At 46.2% G+C, this 25,453-nt stretch overlaps 1 protein-coding gene across 1 annotated transcript in view; it reads right to left on the bottom strand.

The window, feature by feature from the left end:
• LOC146865704 (uncharacterized) overlaps positions 1-25,453 on the bottom strand; it is a 632,622-nt gene that overhangs the window by 363,980 nt on the left and 243,189 nt on the right. The window contains exon 5 of the mRNA XM_085640187.1: positions 1,430-1,531. Within this exon, the coding sequence (XP_085496313.1) occupies positions 1,430-1,531 (102 nt within the window). The remainder of the gene's footprint in view (positions 1-1,429; positions 1,532-25,453) is intronic.

Genomic DNA, 25,453 nt, shown 5'->3' on the forward strand with positions numbered 1-25,453 from the left:
GCTGTGACACCTCAAGATATAGTATCCTAAAGAAAAGCATTGTTAATGTTATAGGTACCATAACGGAGTATCAGGTGGTATCCAGCCATACACCAAACGCCCAACACTGGTGAGGACGAGTGGCCAGTTGGCAAAAGCAACCATTCAAAACGCACCAATATAATTAATGATGCATGATCACCGTTAGCCAGGTGCACAGGAGAGCCTGCCCCAACTAAGACTGCCATACAGACACACCTGAGTGAGGTGGTGGCATGTGGAAAGGGCGGTGCGGGGCCTTGCCTCTGTACCCATAAAACTAAAACGATAATGATGCTCTTAATAAGGCAGCGTGCGTATGGAATTGCAGGCAGTTGCCGCATCGGTTACTGCGACTCACCGCCAGCGTGATTGTTGATGTCAAGAGGATCGTATTCCTGACATCCGTTGAAAGTCCCACACTCACCGTAACTCAGCGACACTGCGCTGACCGACCTACCCCTACCGCCAGAACCGGTTGGTGGAGATCCGCGTTAGTGTGGCACTGTTATTCCAACCGGATCCCTGCGGTGGGCGGGGGCACGGGCAATCAGGAAGTGGTGTGCATAGAATTCCCATTAAGAATTGCCCACACAGAGAAATACCTTCTAAATTACCTTTTTTTCCATTTTACAGCATAAGCTGAATACATGAATGCGCACAAAGCATTGGCTTAGTATGTGAAAATGCCCAATTCATCAGGTTTAATAAGTCATAAAAAACACAAATTGGCTGGACATACTCTTCATTCTACATTGAGTAATTAGTCATCATAGTGTTCAGAATTTGTACATATTGACCACTTGTATTCTTAAAAGCAGTCCATGTTATATACACAGACTAAGCTGTGCATAAAAACAGATGTTATCCATAAGCAAACCTAAATCTATAAAATAATGTGCAGTGCTCATTCTGTCTGAAAATATATAGTATGTTACAATGCACAATGAATCGATGCATGAACACGCATATTAACGTAACACATACACCCTGATTGCACAATTCAAAGTTATGAGCTCCTCAATTAACGTTTTTGTCACTTAAGGTCCATATCCTCAGATATCCGGATACCAGACTCCACACATCATCATTACACATATATCAGTACTGAGCTCAAAGTTAGGAAGTGACTAGTTTGGTGCTTCATATCATGTTCACTACAATTACATAATTACATGAATGCTTGAAAAGATAAAAACATTCCTATAATATCTATATTGAAGGCTGTTTTAAAGGCTTGAGATCTTCTTATCAAAGGTATAATCATTTTCAAGAAATATTGTCACAGAAATGTTTCATCATTTATAGGCATATTTGTAAGAACATTTTTATATTTTAGTTAACTTTGCCCAGTTCTGTAAATATTCCATTGCAGTCCAATCAGTGTAAAACATTAGAGCATGTCACTTACTAGTATCCACTTCGGTCACTAGGATAGGTTTTGAAAACTGAATTCGAAATCCCCATGGATAATCACCAATTCCTTTAGTAATTCCTACTGTGCGTTCACGAACTGCGGGAGACAGAAGGGAAGCATTTACTAGTATTGTACCACGTAAAGGTAGTAGTTAGCACATAATACAGCCGCTGGCTATCTTGTCAATCGCTCAAGGGGTGCCGTTGTGGAGGATTAGGAGGGACGGTGGAGCAACTGATGTTGCAATAGAGACCCAAAGAAGAAGAGTAGATTGTCAGTGTGACTGAAATTGCTTTATCAAAGTGCGTCGGTCTCCCAGCTCCATTGTGACAATTACAACTTATTGTTTTGAAATGTATAGGGTAAAGTACTTCAAACTCTAAACATGTAAATAAGCAAATAGTTCTGATCGGTAAGTCAGATACAGCAACGATTATGTTTACATATGTTTGCATATAATGGATTTCAAGTGCAACTCCTGGAAGAAACGTCAAAGCCACAGGTACAATACCTACAGGTTCACATTTAAAGTTCAACATTAAACTGTGATCCAGCAACAGAATTTATTTTTGGTCCCTTTTTGAAGAAACAGGGGCTGTATCATGATGGGCTTTGGTGGCTCAGCACAGAACACTTGTTTGATGCGCCTGCAGAGTGTAAAGTGAATTAATGTAAGTAGATATTTCTCTGAGTTAGAGCTTCAGTGGCGCCTCCCCTGCTATGGCAGAATCCAGCAGTGAAAAATAAAAGAAAACTAAAACGATAATAAACCGCAGTTTGGTATTGTTTTATTTTGTGTCCCAGGGAGTTGGGGGTGGGGCCAAGGGGAATAACAGGTACCCACAGGGAGTGATATGCACTGTTATCAATGTGCATAACTGTTTGGCTGGCCGTCTCAGTGCACCACATAACAAAAGCACAATCTGCATAACAACATCCACCTTTCTGTCAAATGTGGAATCATTCCTTTCAGTGCTTCGGGCTGTAGTCATGTTGACAGGTTGCTACGGGGATTAACATTGCAAATTGGTCCTCTTTTCAACCCATTTTTCTCAGCCCCCGCTTCACAAATCCCCCCAAAACTTTCCATGTGCAGCAAGAATCCCCGGACCACTTTATTTTGGAAAACTTCGTGAAGATTTGTCAAACGGCGCCAAAGTTATAGACAAATTGAAAAATGCTTTCCTATGGAAACATGGTCTATAACTACATACTGGCGACCACCAGTAGTATTTTTTGACTTGCCTATATCTATGGCGCCATGCGACGAATCTTCACAAAATTGTCCCTAAAACCTGTGTGGGTGATTGTTGTTGCACATGGAAAGTTTCAGGGTGATCCGTCAAGTAGGGGTCGAGAAATAGAGGGATCACAAAAGGTGAGTTTCCCATGTTAGGGGCATATCAGCAACAGCCGGCGATAATTATCACTCAGCGCTCTTAGCATGAGGATAATTATCGCCGGGTAACGTGGATTTTTATCGCGGAGATAGCGTGCTATTAGCAACGCTTATCTCCTCAGTGATAAAAATCCTCACGCTAACTGTCTAACGTGAGATTATCCAGCGATAACCTCACGTAGGGTGGCGTTAGCTTGCTGATAGGGACTCACAAACTTAGCCATGATATCCACCTTCCATGGGATATCATGGCTAAGTCAGTCCGGAAGCAGGCATAAGGAAAGTAGCGATAACAGGGGTTATCGCTACTTTTCCTGCCGCTATGCTTCATAGCGTGGGGCTTGATGATAGGAGAAATGTCGCTTAGCGACATTTCTCCTGTCATGTTAGGTCAGGAACGCCCACTTTGCATCACATTAGAGATGCAAAGCTGGGCGTTAGGAATCCCCACGCTAAAGCAAGGTTTCACGCTTTAGCGTGGCCTTGCTAATTAGGCGATAAAATTATCGCCGCTTTTCAGCCGAAAACGGCCGCAAAAGCGGCGATAATGTTTTATCGCCAGCTTGTAAATATGCCCCTTAATTCCCATAGGACCCGAACCGCTGAATGGAATTACACCAAATTTGGCAGAGAGGTAGGTGAGGTTACACAGATTCCACTTATTCTTATTTGGCGTAAATCTGTTCCGAAGTTGTTGAGAAATTAGAGAAAATACAGTTAGTGACATCTGTGGCCGTGATGATTTCTTGAAAAATAACGAGCTCGTACAGGGAATTGTAGAGCTGTGATTGGATGCCAACACTTCAACCAGTGAGTGTTGGCAGCCATCTTGGGACTTGGAAGTCCCAAACAAAACATAAAATATAAGAAATGGGGAAAGGTAGGAATACCCTAACCCCATACCCCGACAGGCCAATAAGCATTTTAAAAAAAACAAAAAAACTCAATATTGCGCTTGTGTTTAATTAACTCCTCGGGTAGGCCAGGTCCCTGGGGCATGCCACTTAAACAGGAGGGGGCGCACGGGTCTCCCCTTCTATGGCTTATGAAAGCTCTGGGGACCACCACCTTCCAGGGGAAAATGTTTATAAAAGAATGCAGGGGCCTGCTGCCTGGGGGCCACTACCTCCCTGGGGCCCTTTACAACATGTATGTGGATGGGCATGCTTGACCCACCCTTAACCCAGGGACTGCCACCTCCCCGGGACTAAACATGAAATTAATGCGGGCCTGTGGGGCCCCCCCACAACCCTAGGGACAGCCACCTCTCTTGGACAATTATTTCAAATTAAGGGGTGCCGCGCGGTCTCACCAGGGCCGGGAAGTACCACTTATTCGGGGCTTTGTACTGCAATGGAGGGGGGACAAGCATTATTCGTCTGTTTCCCTGCCTGCTGTCAAGCGAGCAGGGAAACAGACAAATTGCTTTCACACACAGGGGGGGCTGCATTTCCAGCAGGTCCCTGTGTGTGACAGCAATGCCAGCTTCCGCAGGAGGCAGGGAGCTGGCAGGGACTGCTGGGTCCTACAGGCTCCCCTGTGGTCCCAGTGCAGACGGCACCCAGAGAAGCAGGAGCCAAAATCAGCCCGGGATGGGGGCCCTGGTGCCCACTCCCCATTACAAAAATGCTGGTCCCCAGGCCAAAATCAGCCCAGGAAGGAGGCCACGCAGCCCCTCTCGCCTATTAAAAAAATAAAAGTCTGGGCCCCAGGGGATGGGGTCCCTGTGGCTTAAATTGGCCTGTGGAGGGGGCTGCGTGGCCCCTCCCTTTACTAAACAAAGCAGGTGCCTGAGGTGAAGCTTCACTTCTGTAAAGAATTAATCATCCTAACTTCGTGAGCATGGCCAAGGCAAAGCAAAAAACATTGCACTGTGAAAGTTATCGGTAATCCTTGATGGAGGTGTTTGCATCTTTGCCTTTCTCGTGGGCAATAGCTCATATAGTGTCTATGACAAGGGTCTTCTTTCTAGTCATCTGCTGCAGAGACCATAGATTGTGTTCTTATAAGTATGTAGACTTGCCTACAAGTCCCGCCCATTTATCCCCGCCCTATATACATTAGTGGTATGCAACGTCTTCCCGCCCTTTTCCCAGGATGATGGACAGCTTACTAAATGAATCCCCCAATGTGTTTCCCCTTTCATTTTGGAGACACATTCCTCATGCCTAGGAATAGGATTGCATCTCCCCCAAACAAAGAAGCACTTACTTCTGCAAAGTAAAAATCATCCAAGTGTGTTTACTCTGCAGTTCCACCTTGTAAAGTTATCTGATAAAGACACTCGAGGAACACTTACATTGGCAGAGTTACAGACACACAAGGTCACTGGAGACATTTTCTTGGTGTCCTTTATGCAGTTGCATTGTAGGAGACACACTAAATATTTACCCAACAAGAAAGCCCTTACTAATTAGCCAGTAGAAAGTACTCCTGTTGCGTAGAGGTGTTGCACAAAACGATGTCCTCTTCTTGGATTAATACGCATGGCACGATTCAGACTGGCACGATGCTCATTTAACAGAAGTTAAACCTCAATTAGAAGCACTTATGGATATAAAGAAAGCTGATGCCTGAGTTGAAGCCCTACTTCTGGAAAGTACTATTCGCCATAATTTCGTGGGCATGGCCAAGGCAAAGCAAGAGTGTTTTCTCTGCATTTCCACTTCGAAAATGTATCTGTAATCCTTGATGGAGGTGTTTGCATCCTTGCTTTTCTTGAGCGTAAAATCTCATAGGGTGTCTGTCATGAGGTGGTTCTTTCTTGACATCTGCTGCTGAGACCAGAGATCGTGTTCTAAACTTTTGCAAGCTAGAAGTATGTAAACTTGCCTACAAGCCTCACTCTTTTGGTCCTAACTCATATACATATGTGGTATGCAACGTCTTTTCCCAGGATGATGGACAGCTTACTAAAACAACCCCCCAGCACATTTCCCACCTATGTTGGAGATGCGTTCTTCGTGCCTGGCAATACAATTGCATTGCCCCCAAATCATCCAAGTGTGTTTTCTCTGCAGTTCTACTTTCTAAAGATATCTGGTGAAGACGCTTGAGGAACAATCACATTGGCAAAGTTACAGACACACAAGGTCACTGGAGACATTTTCTCTGGGTCCTTAACACAGTTGTATTGTAGGAGATGCACTATACATTTACCCAATGATGTAGCACTTACTAGTTAGCCAGTAGAAAGTGCTCCAGTTGGACAAAACGGTGGCCACTTCTTGGATAAGAACACAGCAGGATTCATTCTGGCACAATGCTCATGTCACAGAAATTAAACGTCAACAGGTTGCAGATAGGAAATAAAATTCAAATAACCTTAGAAATTCACTGACAAAACCAAAGGTTACAGGGACGTTATAGTTCGGAAATAAAATTAAAAAAATCCTTAGAAATTCACTGAAAAAAACAAAGGTTACAGGAACGTTATAATTAGGGAATAGAATAAAAAACCTTACAAATTCAATGAAAAAGCCAAAGGTCACAGGGACACTATAGTTGGGCTCACAGTTCACTCGTACAAAACAAGAGAACTCTAGCACTTATAGTTAGCTGTTCTAACTATAACTTACACCTCGCAGTGCCCTGCTTATGACTTCACATATTACAACAGTCATGACATACGCAGTGATATCACTAATGACATTTCAAATGACATATTTGCCTTCATGTCAAACAAGTGACACTGGAACAGAGCAGGAAGTAGCCAGGTTCATTGCATAGCACTGCAACTATGCCACAAAATAAAACATTACTCTAGTTAAGAAAATGGTGCAGCACAGGGTTGTACGGAGGGCTGTACAGGTTACAGGTTAGCTCTTTTAGGCCAACGACTGTGCCTGCAACAAGGAGCAACCAGTGGTGACAAACACCAAAGTCCAGGTAGTTCTCAGCCATGTATTATATTAGCCACACATTACAGAGAAATTATTTTTTGTTGAACAACTTTTTGAAGCCAAGAGACAATATCCACTAAGGGCTGCATCAGAACAGTTTTAAGTTCTGTGGTCTCTCTTCAGAGTCTGACCTGTAACCCTCAGGCCCACCGCCTGACTGGCTGTTTTTTCCTATACATGCAGCAGATGTTAGCATTCTGGTGTCGGTGAGAATGGACGTAGGTGGGTGCGGGATTAGCAATGAAATAGACAATGTCAACACTGCAAACCTGTAGTCACCTTGCATGAGGCAAAATGCATCTGTGCCTCAGGTTATGTCAAATGTGTGCCCTTTCGTAGTTTACATATTCTTTGAGGCTTCTTCAATATGATGTGTTAGACCTGACAGCTTTGTGGTGGTCTTCTCCGAAACTTTTTGCCTTTGTGCCTCCAATTTTGCTGAATTCTTTTTGTTGGCCTTATGACTGAGCACGGTAACACTGCTAACCAGTGCTAAGGTGCATGTGCTTCTCCCCTAAACCATGGTTTGATTGACTTATCCACAAATGGCATATTTAATTTATCTATAAGTCCCTATTAGAGGGCACTACAGGGCCCATGAAATGCTTTTAGTGGGCTTGCAGCACTGAGTGAGGCACCCATACAAGTACCACTATAAACATGTTGCAGGCCTGCCACTACAAAGCTTGGGTGTGCAGTTTACACTGCTATGTGGACTTGACACTTAAAACCCTTGCCAAGCCTTAAACTCCCCTTTCATAACATAGAAGTCACCCATAACGGAGTCCCTAATCACTCCATAGGGCAGGGTGTTGTGTAATCGAAAGGTAAGACATATACTTTAAAGTTTTCCATGTCCTAGTAGTGAAAAACACCCACATTTGTTTTTCACTAATGTGAGGCCTACCCCTCTCGTAGGTTAACATTGGGAATTCCTTACAAGTTGTAATTCCAGATTGAGAAGGAGTAGCTGAATCATGTTTCATATCATAGAAATGGTCATAATAAGTCCTCTTTAGTGATTAAGGTGAATTTATCATTAACATTTTGAATAAGCCACTTCTGCTCTTAGCCCTGTGTGCATGCAGCCTGTCTCAAATACATGTCTGGGGTAGGTAAGAGCTTGACTCTGTGCATTCCCTCTAGACAGCCACAAATAAAGGGAGCTTAGGTGTGACTAATTGGCCATCCACATCCTGATAGGCCATCCTGGTAGGATGGGAGGGAGGAGCTAACACCTGAATAAGCAGTGTCCTGTCCCCATACAAAGGGTTGCATAACTCCCTGAAGTGAATCTGGAACCAGGGATGGGACGGAGGACCTCTGTGTACTTCAAAGCCCCTCTTTAAAGTCATCTGCACTTCAAAGGCACAACTGGGTATAAATACTGGGTTTCTGACCCCACTAAATCAGACACTACTGGACCTATGAAGAACTCTGCCAGGAGGGATGACTGATGTGCTGCTACAAGGATTGCCAGTCTGCTTTTCTGCTGTGCTGCCTTGCTGCCTGCTACCATCTGCCCTGCTGAGGAAGGATTGACCCATTTCACTTGAACCAAGAGTACCAGGACTTTTCAAGTAGTGCCAAACCTGGCTCCTTGAAAATGGGTATAAAGTGCTGCAACTGCGGTAATCAACGCTTAAATGGTGCTGCTCTGAGCAGAACCAGTGCATCTCCCTCAACGCTGATGCATCGCTGCTGCAGCACATACTGTGGACTTCACAACCCCAACTTTGCGCGTCTCTGCGCTTCTATTCATGCTGTTCACATTGCCTACAACCCAGTGGTTCCATGATGATGCATCGCTCCAGTGCTTCTCGCATGTTGACTCTCAATGCATCTTTGACATTGCGCAGCTCGGAACTGATGAATCGCCTTCATCGAAAGTCTCAACAAGGATGCATTGTCTCCCATTCTTCTTGCATCGTCTGCGGTCGGTGCATGCAAGGTACTGTTTCAGTGGGCCACGGCTGGTCTCTGTATCCAACTTGCGCTCAATCATGGTTGGCCCGTACTTTTGAGCTTACCCCAGTCAAGCACGACCAGATGTCTCCGGTTGGCGCTTTAAGCACAATATTTTCATTTATTCTTTAGAAATTTATAACTCTGGTTATACTTATTGGATTTTTGTCAATTTGGAATTGTTTTGTTCATAAAAATATAAGCAATTCCTATAAACTGGTATGAAACCTTTTTGTGGTGCTTCACTGAGCTACTGTTTGAAGTGTTGCACAAATACTTTACACATTGCCTCTTAAGTAAAGCCCGCCTGCTCTGTGCCAAGCTACCCAATAGTGAGCACAGGTTAATTTAAGGTATTTAGATGGCTTACCCTGAATAGGATTGTGGTTCATGCTTGGACAGGGTGCATACCTCTGCCAATCAGACACCCAATTTCTTACATGATGTTTTAATGGGGAGGACTGTTTCTACCAATATGTTGCCATTAGCTTTGCACTTCGTTTGACATGTAGTTATAGGAGGTTTGTGAGTTCAGTCCTTCAGGCTGCATCAGCAGGGGCTTTGACATAATGGGAGCTGGGGTTGACGCTGGACTATGACATATGCAGGCAATGAAGTGTCTCACATACATCCCACACTGCAATGTATTGAGTGATTCCTTCGAAAATTACTGACACTTATGTGAAGAGCTTTCCACATGCAAATATACTTTCACATTTCTGCAATTGTACTTTTGTTTTCTGCATGGAAAAACTATGTTTTTTGTTCTTTTGAAAAATGCCTTTTTTTCCAAACTAATTTTGTGGATGTTTTTGATCCATTCCCACACTTAAATGGGTATTACTCTTGCTCTTTACAAGAGTAAGGCTATGACCATTTCCAAGGTGGACATGTATTGTGGAGAGTAGTGTCATCTTATGTAAGGGACCTGGGGCAAGACATAAGTTTGGGGCCCAGGTATGGAAGTAATTTGAATTGCTTTACCCATTCCATGCTAATTCAAGCCTGCATGATGCCAAACAAGAAATAATGTTAAGCTTTAACAGGGTCACACAACAACAGTTTTAATATGTCTTGCCCATGACCCTAAAATCCTAAAGAAAATGACGCTGGGTAGAAAGGTGGAGCCAAGATAGAGGTGGGTAGAGATGGAGAGCCTTTAGATAGAGGAATATAATAGTCAGTGGTTAAATAGAGAGAAAGTTCATTTTCCCGGGATGGGGGGGCTTGAAAGGTTGGGGCTCTGGGCAATTGCCCTCTTTGCCCATGCCTCAAAACGTCTCTGAGAGGTTTGTGAGTGTTCTCAAGCTTTCTATGGCTTCTCAGTCCGGGAATATCCACTCGCCACCTGTGGTATAAAATTTACAAATGTGTCCATCAGTTTATGAGTACATTTTCTCCTTTTGAGGATTCTTTGAACTCGTAAATCAATGTGTGCAAGTTACATATATATGCACAAAAAAAAGTGTAGTTCACACCCTATATGACTAACAACTCAGTGATCACTTTTTCACAATTTTAATTTTTTTAAGTTCGAAAATCCAAAGGGCCTAATTTATGAAAAGTGTTGCATTGCTGGTTGAAAACAGCTATGCAACACTTTTCAGTGTGAACTCCTTGCGACACGATGGATGCGCCTCATTTATAGTATGGCACTCCATGTCGCAAGAATTGACCAGATATGTCAGGAATACTGATGTATCTGGTGGTGCAGTAATGGCACATTAGTGGAGTGTGTCGCAAAACAGACGCAACTACAGCAATGTCTCATTACATATGGGCGAGTCCCATGTAAAAGGGTCTGCGTCAGTCCTTACACCTGCTGTGAGGTACGTGTAAGGATTTGACACAGTGAATTTGTAGCAGTGGCGCGGTAAAATCTTATAGATTTCACTGTGCTACTTCTACAAGCCTTTTTTATGGGGGAACACCATTATACCTGATGCAGGTATTATGTAGCGCTGGGGTTTACAAAGTGACGCATGCGCCTAGATGTGTCACTTTGGAAATATGGCGCAATGTGGCGCATTGGTTTACACCGCCCTTCGTCACAAAAAATGGACATGACGGTAGCATAACGCCTCATAAATAAGGGCCAAAAATTCTGACTCCAATTAAATTAAATGAGGTACACAGGTAGGTCAGTGTGCTAATCCACTTAACTTCAGATTTTCGCTGCCAGGACATCTTCCATGTAGCCTTAATAAGGTCAAAAGATGCTTTCTGATGTTTGTTTCAATGTTAGCAAATCTTTATTTCATGACACGTTTCAAGTGACTTTTGCTTTATTGTAAAGAGTTAGAGGAGGATAGAAGAGGACACACTGTCCCTTATGAGGCCTATTCTCGAAACTCCATTAACAAATCAATCTACAGAGAGAGACACAAACTACTTCAAAATTAAAACTAGGGGCATATTTACAAGGCCCTATCGCCAAAAAAACTTCACTTTTTTTGATGTTCTGGTGGTGATATGGGCTTCATCTTATTTGCAAGGCATCGCTGAGCCACTTAACATGGCTTAACTCTGACTTGTAAATAAGGCACACTTTCATGCTACACATAGCGTGAAAGGGGTGGGCAATGGGCATTGCGGTGGGCGTTCTGCCGCAACACCCATTGATTTTGACGCTGCCTCATATTTACAAGAGTGGCGTAAATATGGGGTAGCGCCAAAATTAAGACCAGGGAAAACTTGATCTTAACAGGCCGCAATGAGGAGAAATGCTTTATTTCTCCTCATTTTTGCACACAAGCAGCACACATAGAAGTTACAAATCGCCATTTAAGATTGTTTATGTGCAGGAATAAGATTGCTTATGTGCAGGAAGGGACACCTTCCTGCACATAAATAATCATTCCCCACAAAGCAGGCACCCTTTCACTATGGTCCTAAAAGTACTACGGACTGAGTGACTTAATTGGGATTTGAAACATTTATTGGGCCACAAAGCTTGCTCTTAAATGAGCATTTGGGTGAAATAAAGGTATTAACAGTGTAAGTATTAACTGGCGCGGCACCTAAGATCTGGAACTCTCTCCCACCGGAAAATCGCAGAATCCCCTACACGGCTGCTTTCAAACATGAAGTAAAAACAATCTTAATGAACAAGTCCCTGCCTTAATTGGTCATGGCCCGTCTGTTTGCGAAATGTCAATTTTTTTGCTATTGTTGTGTTGCCTTACAATTGTAATGCCTATGATTCCTTGCCTTACCTTATTAAGCAATGTTTGCTCTCAGCCGCGCTGATGCTGGGCTCCTAAGAACAAGCTTCCAGAACCCCAACTAAGATATTGATATCTCCATTTACTAGAGAACTGGGGCGGTAGCTGCTGCAGAGGAGGAGTTACTTCCCAGGATTGGGGAGAACTGCGATCGGACTTGAAGGCTAGGAAAGCTAGCGCAGTCTCCTGCTGGTGAAGTTGCAATACCAGCAACCTCCACGCCTTCTCACCCGACTCTTGATGCCGACCCTTCAGCAGTTGCAGTGAATACTCAGCTTTGGAAGTATAGAGCGCATTAAGGTCCATTCAGGCCTTTTCCAGGTAGCACCGGAGGGGGACCAAGGCGGGTAGGATGCAGTGTCAGCCTCCAAGGCCCTCTGATGCCTAGCTTTTGGTATGTTCGTGAGGGCAGCATCTATCATTAAATGGCCTGAATAGTTGCCTTGGCAGCCACCCAGAAAGTGTGCAGCAAGGCGACAGATGCCCGGTTGTGCTCGTAACATGGGAACGGAGCTGAGGGGAGACCAATAACGGGAGATATTAAGGCACCACCGTTTGCGGCCAGGGCTGGACATCCCCAGATCCAGGGAGAGGAGGATCGGGGAGTTGTACAAGAGCATGCCCTCAAGAATCTGCACAAAATGGCAAGCACCGGTTGAGAAATTAAGAAGTAATCCAAATGGGACTGAGCACCATGCAACGGTTAGAGAAATGTGAACTCCCTATCCATATGCAAGAGGTGCCAGACATCTACAAGACCATGGTCCACTGCGATGTCCCCTAGGAGAGCCAGGTCAGAGTTCTTGCTCTAGGCACGATGGGTACCATTTACTAGGGACTTACAAAGAGTACTGAAGTTGGGACAATTGGGAAACAAAAGGTATAGTTTAGGGAAAGAGCTTCTGGCACAGGGGACCTGGTCGGCAGGGATCCTGTGCACTTCCAGTCAAAATTGCATTATTTCCAGGCAAAAAGTGGGGGCTAACCATGTCCAAAAGAGACACTTTCCTACAGCGGCCACTTGGAAAATAGCAATCCAACAATCAGAGGATGCTGAAGGCACAGGTAGGCAGCAATTCATGGCCAACCTTTAAGCTGGGAGCGGGACTTGCCACGTCTATGGTCCTGTGTAAGCTCTGCCACTGCTCCAATCGCCTTGTCCTTGCCACTATGGGACCTGCTACAGTGGTCTTGAAATCTTTCCAGGTGTTGGCCCATATAGGTGCCCTGGTCCTCAGCCTCCAAGGGGAGGGTGTCCGCTGGCTGAGCCTTTGTCGATGAGTCAACAGAGGCAGTGTCCATCCCCCGGTCCAGGAGACTCTCCAGAAAAGTTTGCGACTCCCCTATATCAAGGAACTCCTTGGACTTGCCAACCATCGTGATCTACATGCGTGCGGGTTCAAAGAGGCCACATTTGATGTCAAGCTTGCGCAAACGGGGACTGAGGCCATGGAAGGCCTTCCTCTTGCCATTGGTCTCATAGGAAAAGTCCAAATCTCGTGGCCCTCAAAGTCATATTGGCCAGGGGCATTAACTGCCATCAAGAGTTGCTGAACCTGCTAACGGTGAAGGAAGCACACAGTAGGCCCGCTTTATCACCAGAGGGTTGGAGACGGACATCCCACATAAGGGTGGTAAAGAGGTGCCTGAGAAAGCTGCGGGCATCAGACCCCTCCGCTCATTCTGGAAAGCCGAAGAAGCCGAGGTTGTCCCTGCAGCTCCCGTCCTCCAGGTCAGTGAGCTTGTAACTGACATGCCATATTTACACCCCTCTTCCAACCTGTCATTGAAGCCAGCATTGTTGGCCTAGATAAACCTTGACTCCGCTGCGAGGTTGGACATCTTTGCATCCATGCCCTCCAGGCGACGACACACCATGGTGACTTCCTGCATAAACCGGTCCATCGTATGGGTCCTGAGGTGGAGCCACCAAGGCGGGGGCAGTCACGGGGTGGGACAGCGAAGCTACCTCTGTGAAGAGCAACTGGCAGGCCGAGTTTCCCGAAGGCATCTTCGGCGTTATGGTCGAGAGGAGGGCACACAACCCCTCAGATGGTCCAGCGAGGGTCCCAACAGCTAGCTTAATGGTCCGCCCTGGAGGGAGGAGAGGCAGGCTTCATAGGCCCAAGGGTGGTGTGGGCTGCAAAAGGGTGGCGACACAGCCCCCTGTATGATGCTCTTTGAAAGGCCATTCTCCCCACCGTGGTGTACAGCAAGTCTCCGCAGGAGCCCCGAAGCTCCAACTTGTGAGGGAAAGGAGGACCAGAATAGGCGAAGGGTGAGGGTGACCTCTGTGGATCTGTTGCAGGGGCCAGGCCCACGGGCAGCAAGACTCAGCACTTTAAGGTTCTCCACTGCACCATCGTGGTTGGGATGCATTGCTCCACATGGTGTGGGGCCCAAAGGCAGGTCCACAAGGGTCTAAGGAGGGGGGCAGCAGGCTGACGGCAGGTCCCACTGTGGGAATTTGGGTCCTCCTCGGGCCGGAAGGGTCCTCTAGGCCACAACAAGCCCCTGCCACATGGAGCGACAGGCACTGGCTGCACGTCTATTCCAGCTGCCAGGGCCCTGTCCCCTAATGTGCCCCGCTGTGCTGGAATGACCCAAGCGGATAGCTAGAGCCTACGGTCCTGCCCCAGCTTCTGTCCAGGGAGCCGATGGTGGGGGAAGGGACTGCCGAGCCCATCCAGAATCACAACAGGCACCACAGGAGTCAGGCAAGGGGCCAGCCAGCCACGGCCTATGAAAGGCTGATGAAGCTAATGAGAAGGTAGCAGCCCCCCCCCAGGAGGCCGAGCGCTCACGGGGCTCCTGCAGGCCCCAAGTTCAAGTGGCCATCTTCCAAAGCTGCGCAGGGCATTAGGCACCTGCCACACTCTACCCGCAGGGATCTGGGGTCTCAAAACCCGCAATTGGCTGGGAAGGTCGCAGTTAAATGTTGGCGTGGGCATGCCGCCCATGCACTGCTCCACGTCATCCACTGCTTGGGCCCGAGTCTGGCCGGCTCATGCTCCAGCCCACGTCATGGTGGGCAAGAGGGGCCAAAAGATCAGAATGGGCAGAGATGGGGAGGGCAGGCTGCCTCCTCTGCTCCCTAGTACCCAGTGTTGGGCCCATGAGCTGAGCCCTGCCCCATGACCCACTTTGGCATGGCTGTGCCCTCCCCAAGGCCATGTTGGGCCAGATGAGAAGCAGCGCCATCTTCCTGCATGTCGAAGGTCACTTTGGGCAGCACAGTGGTTGAAACAGTTGCGACCCGGGGGCAGCATGGATAAAAAGCTGGCCACTGCACTGGTTCAACTGGCTCCACAGCCTCCAATAATGTTTGTGAGGCCTTATCTATCATTGTGCGCCTGTCTCCCCAGAACACATTTAAAGCACTTCTGATTTACCGTCCCCCGGGACCCAGAAGAACGTTCTTGGAAGCCCTTGGTACTCTGGTAGAGGATGGTCTCAGTGCCCGCTCGTTTACCGTCAAGGGGGACTTTAATTTCTATTTGGAGGATCCTTTAGACCCAGATAATCTGCAACTTACGGAACTTATGGTTGCAGGTGGGCTGGAACAAAGGGTGACAGGACCTTCGCATACAGGAGGGCACACCCTAGATGGCATTTTTTCAAACAGACATGATCTTGCCATTACTGATATCCTGCCTCTTCCCTGGTCAGACCATGCTGCCATAATTTTCACACTTGCCCCTGACTCTCAGACCCTGTCTAGTTCTAAGCCAAGGGCGAAGATTCTGTGCCGGGCTTGGAAAAAGATTGACAGGGTTGAAATGAGGAATCACCTAAGTCGCAATGCCCCTAGTATCCCAGAGGATGTGAATAATGCTGTTAACTTATATTCCAAGTGGATTGAGAGGGCTTGCGATATTTTTGCACCTGAAAAATCTTTTACACCTAAAAGAACGATGCCTTCAGCACCATGGTTTTCAGAATCTCTGCAGATGGCCAAAACTGCTTGCAAGAAACTGGAGAGGAAATGGCGGAATGGGTACAGTCCAGCTAATAAAGAAAGTTATAAAAGGAGCCTCTCGATTTATAAAAATCTAATAAATGAAGCTAAAAAAACATACTTCACGGAGCAAATTGAGAGGGCCAGTTCTTCCTCTAGAGAGTTGTTTAGGACTGTTACCAAACTTACAACTCCAGCTGTGCCTATTTCAGCTACTAGTGCGGATATGTGTGAGACCTTAGCCACCTTCTTTCAGACTAAAGTGGCAGGGATTTTTTCATCCTTTGCAGAAATCTATGGAGAGGGTGGTATTGCAGCACAATGGGGTGTCGCTGGGGCAGGACGGCCGCAGGATAAACTAAGGGAATTTACCCCATTGTTATCTGAAGAGGTCACTGGTCTCATGCTGACTGCACGGTCAGGGGCCCCTAGTGATCCGTGTCCGGTAGCAGTCCTTAAAGAGTGTTCAGTGGTGATTGCCTCCACGTTAACTCCGCTATTCAACGCCATTATTAAGGCAGGCACTTACCCTAGGAGATGGAAAGTGGCCTCCATCTTACCCCTAATTAAAAAACCAACTCTAGATAAAAGTGACCCTACCAGCTATAGACCTATCTCGCGGCTCCCTCTGCCTGCAAAACTATTTGAGAAGGCCATAAATAAGCAACTTAGCCTTTTCTTGGAGAGAACGAAGGCCCTGGATTCTACGCAGTTCGGGTTTCGTGCTGGACATAGCACAGAACTGGCCTTGATTAAGGCGACAGAGGAAGTGAGAGAGGCGGTGGATCAGGGGGAAGAGGCAGTCCTGATTCTGCTTGACCTGTCCGCTGCATTTGATACGGTCCATCATGGTGTTATGATGGACCGGTTTGCTAAGACAGGAGTGGTAGGTACGGCTTGGAGTCTCCTGAAGTCTTTTTTGACCGATAGGACCCAAACCGTGGAGCTGGGGGCTGAGGTATCTAAGCCGTTTGCTCTCCCGTGTGGGGTCCCGCAAGGGTTTTCCCTCAGCCTTACGCTCTTTAACGTTTACGTTAGCCCCCTGGGAGATTTGATTAGATCCTATGGCCTCCAACTTACTTCATATGCTGATGACACGCAAATCTTGTTATCAATCCATAGAGAATCTAAAGTGGATATGACAATAAGGTGTCATGACTGTCTTAAAGATATTGCTGGTTGGATGGCCGCGAATTGCCTCAAACTGAACGCCGGCAAGACAGAGGTCATGATATTCTGAAACAATCCAAATACCTGGTCGCCAGCTATGTGGCCTGAGGCCCTAGGGAAGCCACCAGTACCTACCTCAAAAGCTAGGAACCTAGGCGTCTTGATGGATCAGAAATTGGACTTTGGTGGTCAGGTCAGCGCAGTGGTTTCCTCCTGTTTTCATATTATCAGAATTCTTAGGAAGATAAAATCCTTCCTTCCCAAGGATGGTTTCCGGCTAGCTGTCTCTGCTTTAGTTTTGTCACGCCTCGACTACTGTAATAGTTTGTACCTCAATTTGAGGAAAAAACATCTGTACAGACTACAGGTGGTTCAAAACGCAGTAGCAAGACTGTTGACCGGTGCCCCCAAGTTTATCTCAATTAGGGAAGGAATGAGGAAATTACATTGGCTCCCAATTCACAGACGCTCTCAATTTAAGGCCATATGTATGGTTTTTAAGGCCCGGAAAGGCTCTGGCCCAGAGTTTATGAGAGATTGTCTTAAGCGGTATGTACCAGGGAGGGCACTACGCTCCGCTGAAAACAACCTTGTGGTGGTTCCCAGAATAAAAAAGGCTAACTGGGGTGGAAGGATGTTCTCCTTTGGTGCCGCCACCATTTGGAATCGTCTCCCACTACATCTTAGGAGGGAGGATGAACTTATGCCTTTCAGGAAGGGGCTGAAGACCTGGCTATTTAAGGATTAGTCCCTCGGTCTTCAGGGTTAATCAGCATTTCAGCGCCAGGACACCTTCGGGTATTAGTGCGCTTTATAAGCTCCTAAATAAATAAACTGTACTGGCAATGCCACTGCATCACTCAGGCCTCCTGATGCAGCTGAGCCCTGTTCCCAGGTGGCCATTGTCATCGGCAGCCAGACTCTAGTTTTTGGTTCTTCAATAACAAGCTCCCACTTTGGGAGTTTGTTTTTGGAAAACAAAATAATGTTAACATTTTGGTGGATGTCCGTCAAAACCTGTGGCGGCTGTCCACCAAATTATTGTACTTTGAAGGGAGCCACCAAGAAGGCAGTTCCTTTCAATGTACAAAGATGACCACTTGGTTGGTGGTCATCTCTCAGTAGGATAGACTATGGGTCGTCAGGGTGCCAGATGTTAAGTTCTCTGCCACTCTGATGAATGGTACTCTTTCCTCCAGTGTCTAAATCAGGCCCAAAGCTTTTTATAGTTTAGCTCATAGTGCCTTCAAATGGTAATATGTGTCAGAGACATATACACCAGGCTAGTACCTCCCTCATGTGCTCTGTGGCTTTTTCAAGACAATGGTGTTGCAGTGGTTGTTTAACTTCCTAAGCACAACTCCAATCTTCAAGTACATTGACGCTTTCTCCTTAGGGGCTTGAATTGAAAGCAACCATAGAATGCAGCAAATCTATTTTTCCATCAGACCCAACAAAATTGGAAGCTGCTCCTTCCACCAGCACCGGAGTGTGCACAGAAATTTTCAAACGGCTGAAATGGGACAATGAAATCAGCCCAGAGTCTCTGTCATGGGTCAGAGCTCAATACACTACATCAATTGCCCAAAGAAACTCCCCCATCAGGCACGCTCTTCACAGATCAAATCCTTCAGAAATTTCAAGTCAATCTCCCTTCCTGCGTAAAGCCATGCGATCTCCCTTCTAAACTTAAAATGACAGAATCCCAGAAGGTCTTGAAAGGTGAAGTTAACCACAACATGTGCATCCTTGTTCAGTGGCCGACCTCTCCAACCGCAAAAATCATTCTAAACAAATAAAGGTCCCTTTTCAGGAAATCAATCTGGCACAGCAAAAAGAAAAGAAACAAGGACTTCTGGACCTGAATGTTGTTCATAAGCAAGAAAAAGAATACAAAACAATTCTGGTCAATAGTTAATCAAGTGACAACCAGAAGCAAGATGGGCACCAACGCGAACATCACAGAATCTGCTTAGGTCTCATTCCTGACGTCACACTTTTCATCAGACACTCACTGTACGGCCACACAATCTCTTCATTGATTGTCAAGTGATCGCACCGCTGCTCTTGAAGCTGCAAAAATGCCTGCAACGAACACACTCAATAGTAGATCACTTACTGATTTCCATGGATCTAGTCAAAAAGAGGAACACTGTGTCCTGAATCTGGTGGGGCTGCAGAAAGATGGGGTGCCTGGTCCCAACGGACTCCCCACAGCCCTCTTTACATCTGGCTCTACATTTCGGGCCAAGGTGCTACCTTCCTATTTCAAATACTGCCTGGTAACTAACAGCATTCCGGTGTCCTGGAGAGTTTCCATCATCCAGCCAATTTTTAAAGGCGGCCCGAAATCTGATCCTTGCCACTATTGCCTGATTGCTTTAATTGATAACAATGCCTGCTACTCGATGATCTAAAAGCCTGGGCAGAGAAATCAATGCTACTTCAAATCTGATGGCGCTGGCCCTCATGTGACAAAACCTTCAGATACAAACTGGTGCTTAAATCCTGCTTCGTTGACTTTAAAGCTGCATTTGACAGCATACCAAGGGGCCCCTCATGGTGCAAACTGGAGGTCTTGGGTTTGCCAGTTACCTTATTGAGATCAACTGAGCAGTTGTACACTAACACCTGGGTGCGGGTCAAACTAGGAGATGGCTCTCGGATCACAAATGCAAAAAGAACAATTGATGGACAGAATGCAGAACAATGTCATACATTCACCCCAGTACAGAGATCTGGGCCTACAACCAACGTTGTTTTGCTCACCATGCCATTCCAGTTTGAACCCAGCCATATGCAAATCAGTCTTGATCCTGTGCCTCATGGGAACAGTCCAGACCGAACTGCCAGGCCAGGTGCTCCCTGGACTGGAAACAAGCATCCTAGGACCGGTTTCGGGGTTTCACCCCTCATCAGCCAGGATAGATTGACTCCAGTGGTATAGAGAGCACAGGACCCACGTCTGGCCATACCCGTACCACTCGGGGTGACAAAGGCAAAAAGAACAATTGATGGACAGAATGCAGAGCAATGTCATACATTCACCCCAGTACAGAGATCTGGGCCTAAATCCATTGTTTTTTTGCTCACCATGCAATTCCAGTTTGAACCCAGCCATTTGCAAATCAGTCTTGACCCTGTGCCTCATTGGAACAATCCAGACCGAACTGCCAGGCCAGGTCCTCCCTGGACTGGAAACAAGCATCCTAGAACCGATTTCAGGGTTTCACCCCTCATCGGCCAGGATAGCTTGACTCCAGTGGCATGGAGAGCATGTGATCGCTCCAAAATCTGGGCTGAAGTAAGGATGCATGCTTGCTCCCTTGCTATTTAACTTATATATTGCCCTGTGATAAAGCAAACTGTTACCCACCCAAATTGGGAGGTCAACGTATAAACAATCTGCTATATGCAGATGACCTTGTGCTTCCTAGCCAAAGAAAGACTGGCCTCTGCGTCAACTTTCCATCTTACCTGCCTACACTGTCAGGAACAGGCTAGAAATCAATCAAACAAAAACCACATTGATTACATTCGGACCACAAATAATCCATCATGGGAGGTGTCATACCAACGGTACCTGGCTCCATCTCAGCTGTGAGTACAAATATTTGGGCATCTACCTGGATCATTCAAATCTCATCAGCATTCTATGAATAACAAAAGCTTCAGCTTAATGGTTGCTCTTTCATCTGTTGCTCAGAAATGGTTAGGACTGAGTTTATCCCCTTCTTCAGGTGCTGAAAGCAAAAGTCATCCCCACATTAACCTATGGGAGCGAAATCACCCTGGGCAGGAAGGTTTGCCAAGGTGGACACATTTATTACTCGCATCTACAAAGCTGCCTTCGCTTGCCAAAGAGAGTGTCACCAGTGCAAGTAAGACTTAAATTCAGCATTACAAAACAATATTGGGCCAGAGGCAGTTGCTTCCTAAACTTCTGTCTCAGGCTTAGACCTGCATCGCATGACTCTATGCATGGCCTAATCTGGCTTGAACTAGAGGTAGCGGGCTCAAGCTTGTCTTACAGGCGACACCTCAAAGATAAGTTAATTGAATTTTCACTCACCAAGACCTGGGGCAAGCATCTCTCTCACCAGGTGTTCAAAAAACTCACGGCAGCCACAACAAAAAAACTGTCAAAGCTAGAGGATATGACAATAGTCAGAACACAAGTGGAATTCATCCCCCAAGCAGCAGTGCACCAGGAGCCGTGTTTGCAGAGTGGTGTAAAAAGGGGGCTTGGCCTCGGCCCACTCTCAGCAATCCAGGTGTGTGGCACTTACTGGAAGAACCTAGTGGGCTAGTTGGCCCCCAGGAACCCGCAATACCCCAACACACCAGGAGGCACGCCTGCAGAGTGGTGGGGAAAGGGGGCATGACCTTTGTCAATCTCTCAGCAATCCCACTGTGTGGGGCTTACTGGAGGTAAGAGGTAGGCTAGTTAACCCCTAAAGGACCCCTAGCAGTGAAGGGGACTTCAATCCCCATCCAAGAGCACGCCAGGGAGCGTGTTTGCAGACTAGTGGGCAAAGGGGGCATGGCCTGCTATGAGAATTTAGCAATCCTGCTGTGTGGGACTTACTGGAGGTAATAGGAAGGGTCGTTGGTCCCCAAGGATGTCCTTGGGGGCTAACTACCCCTCTTATTACCTCCAGTAAGTCGCACACAGAGGGATTGCTAAAATGTCTTCGGAGGCCATGCCCCCCTTTCTCCACCACTCTGCAAACATGCCTCCTGGCAGACTACGGGATGGGGGATGAAGTCCAATTTACTCCTGAGGGACTTTGGGGGCCAATAAGCCTTCCTGGTACCTCCTGTAAGTCCTATGCAGCGGAATTCCTGAGCGCTGGTCGGAGGACCAGCACCCTTTCTCCACCACTCTGCAAACACGACTACTAGTTAAAGAAGTGTTTGCAATGTAATAGGTTTTGCATTTGCGAGAATTAGAGTTATCGCCGTTTTGTTTTTTGGAATGGAGTGGATGTGCATTGTGTGTAGTGGAATTATGTGGTATGTTGTGCAGTGAAATTATGTGGATAGAAAGTATGTGGTATTTAGTGTATAGGAATTATGTAGAGTGGGATTATGTGTTATGGAAAGTAATTATGTGGTATGGTAGTCTGTGTTGCGGAGTGGTAATGTCAGGTTTAGGCTTCTTCGTTTCCATAGAAGCTCAACTATGAATTCAGTGAGACAAAAAAAGAAGGAATCACTGAGGAGCACTTGTGAACCTAGTCAGAAGTATGAGGAGGGCCACTGGAATTATGCGACTTTGTGGCTCCACCGATTTTCGCACAGTTATACATTTCCTGCTTTTAGCCACAAAATTCATCATCTGCTCCCTAATCTGCAGATTTGAACAAAAAAAGCCTTGTTTCTAGCTCAAACAGTTCAAACGTTGCCAAAAATGCAGCGACAAGTGTTACAGCGTGGTGGAAGGCCCTTTGCAAACTTAGAATGGTCACCTGTTACTTATTGCTAAATGTGGGTGTTAAATTGGTACTAATGGTGTGCAAGCCACTCTTGCTTCCTTCTGCGTCTCTCTTGCCTCTTTCTGCATTTCTGCTGCTTCTTTCTGCATATTTCTTTCTTTTTATGCACTTCTCCTGCCTCTTTCTGCAAATCTCTTTAACTTTCTGCACCTCTCTTCCCTCTTTCTGCATGTCTGTTGCCTCTTTCTGCACCTCATTTGCTTCTTTCTGTACCCGTTTTGCCTCTTTCTGTACCCTTCTTCCCTCTTTCTGCACCTCTCTTGCCTTTTTCTGTACCCCTCTTATGTCTTTCTGCACCCTTTTTGCCTCTTTCTGCACCTCTGTTCCTTCTTTCTGCACTTCTTTTGTTTCTTTCTACAGCCCTCTTGCCTCTCTCTCCACCCCTCTTCCCTCTTTCTGCACTTCTGTCACGTCTTTCTGCACTTCTGTTGCTTCTTTCTGCACTTATCTTGCTTCTTTCTGTACTTCACATGCCTCTTTCTGCACCTCTATTGCCTCTTTCTGCAGTTCTCTTGCCTCCTTCTGCACTTCACTTGCTTCTTTCTGTAACATTCCTGCTTCTTTCTGTAACTCTCTTGTCTCTTTCTGCACCTCACTTGCTTCTTTCTGCACCCCTTTTGCTTGTTTCTGCACCCCTCTTCCCTCTTTGAGCAACTCTCTTGCCTCTTTCTACACCTCTCTTTCCTCTTTACGTACCACTCTTGCCTTTTTCTGTACCTCTGTTCCTTCTTTCTTCACCTGACTTGTCTCTTTCTGCACCCTGCGTGCCTCTTTCAGCACCTCTGTTGCTTCGTCCTGCAGTTCTCTTCCTTTTTCTGCACCCCACCTGCCGTTTTCTGTACCCCTCTTGTTTCTTTCTGTACCTCTCCTACCCCTTTCTGTACCCCTCTTGCATCTTGCCTCTTTCCGCACCTCTGTTGGTTCTTTCTGTACTGCTTTGGCTTCTTCCTGTACCTCTGTTCCAAATTTCTGCACCCCGATTGCCTTTTTCTGCACCTCTCTTGCCTCAGTCTGCCTACCTGTTCCCTCTTTCTGCATCTCTTTTGCCTGTTTCTGCAACTCTCTTGCCTCTTTCTACAGTTCTCTTGCCTCCGTCTGCACCTCACTTCACCTCTGTTGGTTCTATTGCACTGCTCTTGCTTCTTTCTGTACCTCTCTTGCAAATTTCTGTACCCCTCTTGCCTCTTTCTGCACTCCTTTGACCTGTTTCTGCACCTCTCTTGCCTCTGTTTGCACCTCTGTTCCCTCTTTCTGTAGATCTTTTGCCTGTTTCTGCAACTCTCTTGCCTCTTTCTGCAGTTCTCTTGCCTCCTTCTGCACTTTTGTTGCTTCTTTCTGCACTTCTCTTGCCTCTTTCTGCACCCCTGTTGCTTCATTCCGTACTTTTCATGCTTCTTTCTGCATCTGTCTGGCTTCTTTTTGCACCTGTTGTCTCTTTCTGCACTCGTCTTCCCTCTTTCTGTACTTTTCTTGCCTGATTCTGCCTCTCACGTGCCTCTTTCTGCACTTTTCTTGCTTCTTTCTACACCTCTGTTGCTTCTTTCAGCAATTCTCTTGCCTCTTTCTGTACCTCTCTTGCCTCTTTCTGTACCTCACTTGCTTCTTTCTGCACACCGACTGCATCTTTCTATACCTCTGTTGCCTCTTTGTGCACCTCTCTTACCTCTTTCTGCACTCCTCTTGCCTCTTTTTGCACCTCTGTTGGATCTTTCTGCACTGCTCTTGTTTCTTTCTGCACCTCACTTGCCTCTTTTTACACTTCTCTTGGTTCTTTCTTAACCTCTGTTGCTTCTTTCAGTAATTCTCTTGCCTCCTTTTGCACTTCTCTTTGCTTGTTTCTGCACCTCTCATGTCTTTCTGCACCTCTGTTGCTTCTTTCTGCACTTCACTTGCTTCTTTCTGTACCTCTCCTGCCTCTTTCTGTACCCCTCTTCCCTCTTTGTGCAACTTTCTTGCCTCTTTCTATAACTCTCTTCCCTCTCGCTGCACCACTCTTGCCTCTTTCTGTACCTCAGTTGCTTCTTTCTGCACTTCTCATGCCTCTTTCTGCACCTCTGAGTTAGCGGTAGTTGTAATCCCCCTGCCCTATTATGTACTAGGGCCTTCCAGGGGAGGTCATGCCAATCACAGGGGTACCCCAGCCCATAGTGTAAGTGTCTTTCAGCATAGCACTGGCTCTGGGCCTGGTTAGTCAGAGTCAGTTACCACCAGTACCAGTCAGCAAAAAGTTGGGGGCACAGGATGACTTTGCAACAAGGCCTCTTTCTGCACATCTGCTGGTTCTTTCTGCATATCTCTTGCTTGATTCTGCACTTTTCTTTGTCTTTCTGGACTTTTGTTGCCTCTTTCTACATTTCTCTTGGTGCTTTCTGTGCCTTTGTTCTTCTTTCTGTACATGTCCTACCTCTGTAGGCATAGTTAGGAATTAGCATTTAAAAAACCTTTGAAATTCACTGAAAAAACCATAGGTTTCAGGGACGTTATAGTTAGAAATTAGCATTTAAAAAACCTTTGAAATTCACTGAAAAAACCACAGGTTTCAGGACGTTATAGTTGGTTGGACATTTCACTCATACAAAACCAGAGAAATTCGGCCGTTATAGTTAGCTGAGGTAACTATAACTCGCGCCCTGCAATGCACTGCTGATGACATCACATATGACATCATTCATGACATGGTCAGTGACATTACTGATGACATCTCAAATTACATCACTGATTACATCATCCACGTGATAATCTAATGCACCTCCTCACACCCTAATATAATCTTTGATGCACCTACTCTAAATTACAGACTGCCATGAAAACCATAAACACTCCAACACCAATAACTACATACCCACTCACTGATTCTTAGGTTTACACACACATCCACTCACTCACCCGTACAGTCACTCAT

This window comes from Triturus cristatus, chromosome 2_1, assembly GCF_964204655.1.
Source record: "Triturus cristatus chromosome 2_1, aTriCri1.1, whole genome shotgun sequence".
Taxonomy (NCBI): Eukaryota; Metazoa; Chordata; class Amphibia; order Caudata; family Salamandridae; genus Triturus; species Triturus cristatus.